This window comes from Vigna unguiculata, chromosome 2, assembly GCF_037176805.1.
Source record: "Vigna unguiculata cultivar grain cowpea cultivar isolate G323 ecotype 2 chromosome 2, ASM3717680v1, whole genome shotgun sequence".
Taxonomy (NCBI): Eukaryota; Viridiplantae; Streptophyta; class Magnoliopsida; order Fabales; family Fabaceae; genus Vigna; species Vigna unguiculata.
Genome location: NC_140793.1, coordinates 23,978,768 through 23,988,452, shown reverse-complemented (window position 1 = coordinate 23,988,452; position 9,685 = coordinate 23,978,768). Strand labels below are relative to the sequence as shown.

At 34.7% G+C, this 9,685-nt stretch overlaps 1 protein-coding gene across 1 annotated transcript; it reads left to right on the top strand.

Annotated features, from left to right (window-relative positions):
* Window positions 1-4,778: 4,778 nt before the first annotated feature.
* LOC114166894 (cyclic dof factor 1-like) lies at window positions 4,779-8,362 on the top strand. The gene is made up of 2 exons (XM_028051773.2): window positions 4,779-5,338; window positions 6,883-8,362. Exons 1-2 carry the CDS (start codon window positions 5,135-5,137, stop codon window positions 8,104-8,106), a joined length of 1,428 nt encoding a protein of 475 aa, XP_027907574.1. The 5' UTR covers window positions 4,779-5,134; the 3' UTR covers window positions 8,107-8,362.
* The last annotated feature ends 1,323 nt before the right edge of the window (window positions 8,363-9,685 follow it).

The following is a 9,685-nucleotide window of genomic DNA, read 5'->3' as shown; positions in this document are numbered from 1 at the left end:
TAGACATATATATGAAAATTGAGTGGTGGATCAAAACCATCTTTGAAGGGTCATCTCTAGTTAAACATAAATTTTAGATTAGGAATAAATGAGCTTGTAATTGGGCCAAGAATCTAGGAAATTTGGACTTGTATTTAGGTAAATCACCTTTTTATAGAACATTTAGGGTGTGTTCAATTGATAAGATAGATTTGGAGGAGAGTGTGAAGATGGATTTGTGAGAATTTAAGTGAATGAATATGTGTTTTTTTAGTAGATTTAGAGGGTAAAGTGAATGTATTTGGAAATGAATTTTGTGAGAGTTAGTGAGTGATTTGAGTGATGTAATAGATAAAATAAAAATTTATAATGAATAAAGTTTGAAGATTACTAAAATACCCTTGATGATAAAAATATATGCAATAATTTTTGTCAGGATGTGGTGTGGTAGGTGAATTTGGGCTAGGGATATTACGGTAAAAGTTCTATTGAATCTAGTAAATCTCTCCATTTTAGTGAGATGTAAATCTCGTAAATTCTGTTACTCACTTCCTTGCAAATCGTTAAAAACGAACAACTACTATAATTGCAAATCTGCTCATCTAATTTCATCCGCACAATGAATCCATGGAAACGAACAGACCCTTAACCTCGTAAGGTACAAGGTATAGTTAACAAAGAGTCACTCATAAAGTGATTTTTACAAGTGGAAGGTCAATTTCAAAGGAAAGATGAACACTTCGGAGTATTAAGAGCAAGGATTCGAGAGCCAAAGTTTTAAAAATTGTACAAATTGGTAGAAATTAGATTATCAACTAAATTTGTGACGAAAAAGCTTATCAACCAACTTCAATCTATGGCAAATGAAATTTTTTCAATAATTCCTTTTGATCTTATTTTTATTTGTTTTTCATTTCTAATTGCAAGTTCTTTTTCTTTTTAATTTCCTATCATTCCCATAGGTGTCTTGGAAGAATCATTGGTGTTCTTCCATCTCCCATATGGCGACTTTCTTATAATAGAAACTCCTTTAGACAATGAAAGTGTCTCGGAAGCTCACATTTGCTTACAAGCTTTCACCTTAGGATATAACCAACAACTTAATATCTTTCAATTGACAACTTGTGTGTTAATGTACATTAAGTTGGCAAGTTCCAAAGGCTAGTCTTGTTACTTAGTATATGAACTTAGCTAGAGTCTTTAACTATTTTTTTAGTTGAGATTAGAAAATCTTTTGGTTCAATGTATCTTGACATCTTTCCCAACTCAAGTCACTAAAATTATAGAGAAAGCAAAATGCTATTATGAAAGAAAAGAAAAAGATTGAAAGAGAGTCTATCCTTGTCATTCTAAAAGAAGAAATTATAATATTGAAACAAAAGGAAGAAAAGTAAAAAAAATAAAATTAGCAAGAGTAAGACTATTACTCAATGGTCTATACTGGGGGAGCTCATGACGAGGATAACTTACACTAATTAATTCTACAAACTAGCCCCCGAGGAGGCATAGAAGTTAAGCCACCATCAAGGAGTCTAGGGTAGGATTTCCCCACTTCCATGGTAACAATAATGTAGAGACTTACCTTGGTTGAAACATAAAGGTAGAGCAACTATTTTCTTGCCATCAAGTAAGTGAAAAGAGAAAAGTTTCCTTAGCAACGTTAAGCTTCCAAGGTTTGTGACATGTATTAATAGACCTCCCTTTAGCAAGAGAGGTGTCTCCATAATGATCCTCCAATTCAATATGGGAATTATCTTAGGGGTGTCATGAGGAGAAAATATATCCCTTCTTACTATAATAACAAGCTTATGAATAAGCTTTAAATGGCCCACCAGAAGACCATAAGCATAGAGGAATATAGATAACACGCGGGGTTATATATGAAGAGGGCGAGGACAAGGAACGAGGAAAATACCATTATCTTTAGGTTTTTAAGTGGGCTTAATCTAGATATAAGAGTGATGACGTCTTAGTTCGGGATCAATCACACCAACACGTATACTGGTTCAACTGTAGTACCAAGTGTCGTATCCACATGGATTTGATCAAATTCTTATCAAAAACTCGTGATGTATTTAAGATTTGTGAAAGATAAATGTTTGGTTTTTAGAATGATAATGATCTAGAACTAAAAATAAAGATAAAATAATGTGACAAATAAAATAAGGTGTGTTGGGATTAGATTTCACTCTCCTGTTCTTATGCATGATTACTATTTTATTGATTTATCAACATTCATTCATTGTTCTTGGAAGTACAGTAATGTAACAATGGGTCAATGTCTTAGTTGCTAAGACCTAAAGACATTAATTCTCAGTGTGATGTCTCACTCCCGATGAATGAACTCTTTGCATTACTAGTTAAGACTATTTACGCTTGTTGAGCCATGTAGAGACATGTACACCTCCTAATAGCCACTGATGACTCAATTGGATCTATAAGATATGTTAGTTTTCACCTAATTCAAGTTATATATGTGACGTATAATTGATCAGTTCATCACACATGCAACACAAATTGAATCACTAACACATGAATGAATAATTGAATAAAACCATAAAATAGTACCATTCATAAGTTTAGAAGACCTACATCCAATCTTAACACTTGGAAGTTCAACAACTCGTGATGAATTTAACAATTGATCCTAGAATAAGTTGCATCTTCCTTATATCTTCTCTAACTTAAGAATTTACAATAAAAATGGAAGAGAAAGACTCTAGGGAGAGAAACTATAATCTACAATGGAATTTTGGATGAAATGCAGGGGGGTTTACCCCTTAACTTATAGAAAAATATAGGCTGGTTGTAGCTCCAATCATGTGAGCTTTCCTCCTATGGCGGGTTTCCTTGAAGCTTGAGTGCAGTTCTTGTAGTCTAACCAGAGAGCTTTCCTTCAATGATGGGTTTCCTCCATAGGTTGAGTTCCAATCTTAGTGCTTGAGGTTACTTAATGGTAAAGTTTTCTTCGTGAGGCTTAAGCACCATATCTTTTGCTTGAGTTATGGAGGCAAAATTTGAATGTTCTAGAAATCGCCTTAAAGCTACTCAAGCTTGATTTTGCAGCTCAAGCCATTTTGTTATGTTTCTCCAAATACTACAGAAAATCATCAAAAATACATTAAATTACCACACAATAGATATTCAATGAAATAAAACTAGACGAGTGCTAAAATGCACATGTAAAATAGGTAAAATGAGCATTTATCAAAGAGATAAAGTTGAACTTTTTCCTTATAGAGATTTGAATGATTTGATTTAACTTTGTATTAAGGTAGAACCTCTTAAGATCCTACAAAGAGAAAAAAAAAAGTCTTTTTTCATACGCTCATACTAGTGACGTCAAATGTTTGAAGTGCCTAAGTAGAGATTGCAAGTCTTATGAAAGCCCTAATGAATGGACAATCATCTTAAGTGGTCAAGACTTATACAACACTTAAGATAAACCTAGCTCTCCTTCCTTTTTCAATGAGAAATAAAAAAAAAAAACAAGCAAGTTAGAGGCCCAAGAAGTTGTTTATCCTTGTAATTTAGAACTCCTTATTAAGAAACTCATTCCTAATCAACCTAGTACATCCCAAAGAGAGAACCTCTTCCAAACAAGATGCAATAATTTTAATATGTCTTAGTTCTCTCATTGTCAACTATGTTTGTGCGGGGACATGATAGTGCCTATTGACCTTCTAGTTTCTATCAACCTTTTTGTATCTTTGATGCATGTGGCTAATGTGATGGCCTTGAATTGTCTTTTAACCTTTCACTATTTCTTGGCTTAAGGTTAAAAGGTGTGGTATGAATTTCTTTTTGTTATTACCGAATCCTTGCATTCTCATTTTTCAAATCTTTTATCTCCTCAACATTTATCCTTTTTAGAGTCTTGATTTGACTGCAGAGCTCAAGTAACAAAGTAGAATCACTAGTGTTATTTTTCTGGAGTTTTTTTTATTGTCACTCGTTGTTCGTCATATTTTCAATCATGGTGTCTTATCTTAACCCCATGGTAAGTATCAAATGTTCTTGCATAAGACTGAGATTATCTATGTTAGACTTTCAAACTTTCAATCCTATATTTTCTTTTTCTTTTTAGGTCAAATCCTTTTGCATTCTTGATATTTATCAATCGAGAAACGGTAAGTTGGATACTTGCAAGAATACTCCAACACTTAAATTAAGCAATAAAAAGATATACTTTAGAATCTACACTTATTTATACCATCAATAGAGCTTATTGCATTATGAACCTTTGGAATAGTCTTATTCACAATTCAATTCAAAGATTAGGAATGAGATAATCTCATAGTCTCCAAGTACTCATTTAACAAATAATGTTGTTTAATTCTCAAGCATATTTCATACACTACTAATAAAAAAAAGATAGACCTTTACCCTAGTTGGCCCATAGGTTGATAACAAAGGCATTAAATTTGGTATTTTTCTTCCTTCCATCAGCATTTAGAAAGTTAGGTAAGAGCGACATAAAATTGAGGAGGTTAAAATTGCCATAAAGAGAAAACAGTTAAAAATGGGAAAGAAAAGAGCGAAAGCCGAAGCAGACAGCATTGAAACCAAGAAGGTGAAGGTCAAAAACGAAAGGTTGGGAAGTTATTTGACTAACTATTGAGAAAGAAGGCAGAAAAAGAAGAAAGAGAGGAAGAGATTGACAAAAAGGCAAAAGATGAAAGCAGATGACATGGAATGAAAAAGGGGTGGGACACACACAAACCACTATCTTTATATGTAACTTGGGGGAATCCAACCGCACACAAAGATCTCATAGGCCACAAGAACTTGTGGCTCACAAAATTTCCCCTTTGCTGAAGTGGCATTCCATTCCAACCTTGTTAATAAACCAGTTCACACAACACTTCTTTCTCTCTCTCTGTCTCTCTCTTTCTTTTCTCAACTATTCACTATCCATTTTTTTCCTTTGCACACGATGATCAAGTAATCAGAGAGAGAAAAGAAACAAAGCCAACACTGCTAGCTACACTTACAACAACATCGACTACTGCTTCAACTGCTACTTTTCTTTATATACGTGTGTTTCTATTTTTTCTCATTTTTTTTCAAAGAGCCTGAGCAAAAGTAGAAGAGAGAGAGAAAGAGAGAGAGTGGTGAAGCTGAGTTGTTAGTTTAGTTACAATATAACACAGGAATGTCTGAGGCTGCTAAAGACTCAGCCATAAAGCTGTTTGGTAGAACAATTTCTCTACTACGCCACAACGAGATTTCTGCTAATGGTTCTTCTTCTGAACCTGCTCCTCCTCAAGATTATTCTCATCATCACAGTCCTCCTTCATCTTCATCTTTTCCACGTGAAGTGACCTCCACAACGAACCATGAACCTGAGAGGGATAAGGTATGAGCCATGATGGTGTCTACATATATCATGGCGCTAGCTGATTTGTACTAGCGTCTTTTGCAAATTTAAGAGTGACCCTTTTTTCAGAAGCTCACGATTGTTAATGGGTTCATGCAATTTTTCATCTTTTTGGCTCTTTGCTACGGGGCCAAGCAATCTCCATGGCTGTTTTGAGAACCTTTTTGTTTGAAAAGTACACCAAGTGTTTTGCATGATCACATATGGTTCATGAAATTGTTTACTTTTTTCTTTTAGTTTTGCTTAATCGTTTCTTTAGTGGTTGCTTCAAGTCATTGTGGGGCACTGTCATCGAAACTGGATCCAGTTCATTCCCAGAATATAATTTTAAGAATAACGAATAATATTATGTGGTTGGACTCGCTTTGGTTCTGTCCATTCTATTGGTGGATCAATAATTTTTCTTTAGACTTTTCTAATAATCCAAATTCCAAACCATTTTTTCCAGCTCAGTTTATTCATATTTGAAAAACATTTATCCTAAACTGGTTGTTAATTTACAACTTCGAGTTCATTTCTTATTGGATCTCTTGCAGCAAGTTCTGTAGCCATTTGGATGGTTTGATGAACATTGAAGATTTGTTATTGAATTTCTTGCTCTACCAAACTATAATTGCTTTTCACGCGTCGAACTTCTATTAGATCTAACTTTATTATAGTTTGACACTGTCCACATTCAATTGCTTATTTTGTTTCCGATTAAGACTTGTCACAGAAATACTTAAAGAATATTTCGGCTTTTTTTTTTTTACTGTTGAACTATATTATACTCTTTTAATTTCTTGTTTAGACCTTTTCATAAGGGGTTGAAAAAAAATTTTAAGAAAAAACAACTTGTCCCTTCAATGTTGGTTGATTCATAACAGTTGTATTCCGGATCAATTTGCTTTCTCACTTTTTGAATTCTCCTCCAATGACCATAATCTAGTTTGTTTCTTCTGAAAACTTTGTTTAATTATATAATTCAAGAAATATCAGTCTGTATTCCTCTCTTTTACTCAGACATGGAGGAAATTTCCACTATATTGTTCTGATATTCAATTGATTATCTTCTCTGTACTTTCCCTCAACACTCTCTTGCATCAAGCAAAGGTCATATATGAGAAATTAAAAACTGATGAACAAGGAAGAAGAACAAATCATATACCTTAACTCTGTTTTCTCCCCTGTTCTATCTACCATATGTGAATCCTAATCACTACAAAATATAAAATTACTTTGTGCGCATCTAAAACATGGGATTTGAAAAACTGACATATAACATAGTATAATGTCAAGAATAATTACCTTTAATGTTTCTCTTGCTTATTTATTTATATGTCATAACAAACCAGTTACTATAATTAGATCAATATTTGCTCCTTAATGATGTGAATTAGACTAGTATAATTAGGTTCTTACATTTTGAGTTGTTTCTTACATAGAGAAAATCATAATCTTATGATACATGATGGTTTATAATACAAAAATCTTTACAATACAAGTGCATCATGTCTTATCTAACTACTGTATATTAATCTCAGGAACCATCAAGGAACGAACTCACCTCAACACAAGATGACGAAGCCTTACATGAACAACTGAAATCTCCAACATCTTCATGCAATCTCAAGAACCCCAAGACCCCCTCAACGGAAATAGAAACTACCTTAATGAAATCACCTAAAAAAGGAGACCAAAGTGACACGACAAGCGCATCAGAGGACAAAACTCCAAAGAAACCAGACAAGATCCTTCCATGCCCTCGTTGCAACAACATGGACACCAAGTTCTGCTACTACAACAACTATAACGTGAATCAGCCACGCCACTTTTGCAAGCACTGCCAGAGATACTGGACTGCGGGAGGAACCATGAGGAACGTGCCGGTCGGTGCAGGTCGCCGCAAGAACAAAAACTCTTCTTCTGCTGCATCGCATTATCGTCAAATCATGGTTCCCGACACCCTTCAGAACGGATCATTGCACAGTGCAGTGTTGACCTTTGGATCAGATTTCCCTCTCTGTGATTCCATGGCTTCTGTGTTGAGCCTTGCTGAGAAAGCACAAAACGGTGTCCTCAACGGGTTTCATTCACCTAAGCATAATGTTAATAATAACAACACTGGTGATGATATTAACTCGGTTGGTGCTTCTGTTATGGCTTCATCTTTGTCTGAGAAGAGAGACAATGCTACTACTAGCCCTCATGAAGAATCAGTGGATAAGATTTATCATCAAGGTTTCAGTCCTCAACTGTGCCTCCCAGGTTCTTCTTCTTCATCATCATCTTCTTCTCCTTGGCCTTATCCATGGAACCCTGCAATGACTCCTTCTGCTTTTTACCAACCCGTGTCCTTCTACCCCACACCAGCATTCTGGAGATGCATGCCACCACCACCCTCATGGAGTGTAAATTACCAATCAGCCCCTACCTCTGGTCCAAACTCACCAACCTTGGGGAAACATTCAAGAGAAGGGGACATCTTGTTCCAAAAGCCTGGCACTGAAAGCAGCAACACTGTGTTGATCCCCAAGACGCTGAGAATTGATGACCCTACAGAAGCTGCAAAGAGCTCTATATGGTCCACACTAGGGATCAAGAATGAGAAGGGGAACTCTCTCAATGGAGGAGGCCTTTTCAAGGCATTTGCATCAAAGGGAGGTAGTGATGATAAGAAGAACCATGTGGTGGTTGAAGCATCCCCAGTGTTGCAAGCCAACCCTGCAGCTTTGTCAAGGTCTCTTGTATTCCGTGAGAGAACATAGTTCAGAATTGCTGCAGTTTTCTCAGCTAGCTTCATCCAACAATGTTTCTGATGTAGGCCACGCTAGTTCAATTACAACAACAACCTTGTTCTTAGGTGGTGATGAACATGATTTTGCTTTTCTCCGTGAGAACTTGTATTATTCACCAACCTTTCTGCAGGATTTGTAGGACAGGAGAGTTATATATAGCTTAGTTTCCATCTAGAGCCTGTCACACTGAACAGGTTTTTTCAGATTTCGATGACTTGTTAGTAAATATCTTTGTTGTACATATTAATATATATATATATATATATATATATATATATATATGTATGTATGTATTTATGTATATAAATATAAGAGACTGCATAAATAACAAGGAGAAAAGACAAAGCAAAGTAGATTCTTGCACTAAAATCCAATGGTGTTTTAGTTGAGGGTCTTCATTTCAAACCTGCTGTTGCTTCTTCTTTTGTTTTTTTGAGATTCTGCGATTTGATATAGTAATTTTCTTATTAGTTCCAAAGGATTGTGACACGTACTGATATTTAATTCAGTGTTTTTTACTGTGTTATGTCAGTTTCTGTGAGTTATTAATGTTTATGATATTCTAGGCCTATTTTTGACTTTTAAGTTTTATTATTTTGTGTGCATTTAATATTTTGTTTTGCCACCTGGGACAAATGTAAAATATCTTGCAGCATCACCCACCTAACAAGCATTGCAGAATGATAATGGGTTTACAGTGCAGAAATTTATGATGTGCCAAAGAGATAAAGCACTGATATGACCTTCCCACGCGTGGAGTCAAAGAGCATTTTCTTTTTCATTTTTTTTTTCATTTTTTTTTTCTTTGTGGTGACTGACGACTAAAGACACTAGATCACTTGATAAAGTTGATAACACCTAATTAAAAAATAATTGTTGAAATTTATGAAATATTTATTCACACTTTAACATCGTTTACATTATCATTATTAAATTACCAACTCACAAAATATAGAATTACTTGATTTCTAATTTTGTTTACTTTAAGATTCATAATTTCATAGTCATGATCTTGTTTTTAAAAATAAAAAAATATTTTCCAAATTTTGGGAGTGTGGACATTTGTATAGGTTGCAAGAACCGAGTGGATTGGAGAAATATCGGAAGATTGATCAGAGGATCGTGATGTATGCTCTTAAAGGCTGAAACATAGAAAAGATCTATCTGTAAAAAGACATCTAACGTGGAAGTCAGTAAGAGAATAAGGATTTTCGGTAAGAGTGTGTATTCCTTAAGAATACTAAATGTATATATAAGACTTTTTTGACCTTGGATCTATGTTATAGAACAGGTAATGTAATATTAATTGATATCAAAAAAGTAACAACTTACCTTGAATAAATAATAATAATAATAATAATGTCTGGTGTCTAGCACCGATAACTCTTGCCCGACGTTAGGTTTCTTCCGTCAGGCTGGCGCTTGGCATTGGCTTTCTACATACTTGGTACTTCTTTCTGACTTTTTGTTGCTCAACGGCCTCTTTGTGGCGCCCAACTTCTTTGTCTCCTCATTTATTTCACATTTTGATCTTCTTCATGCTACTTGG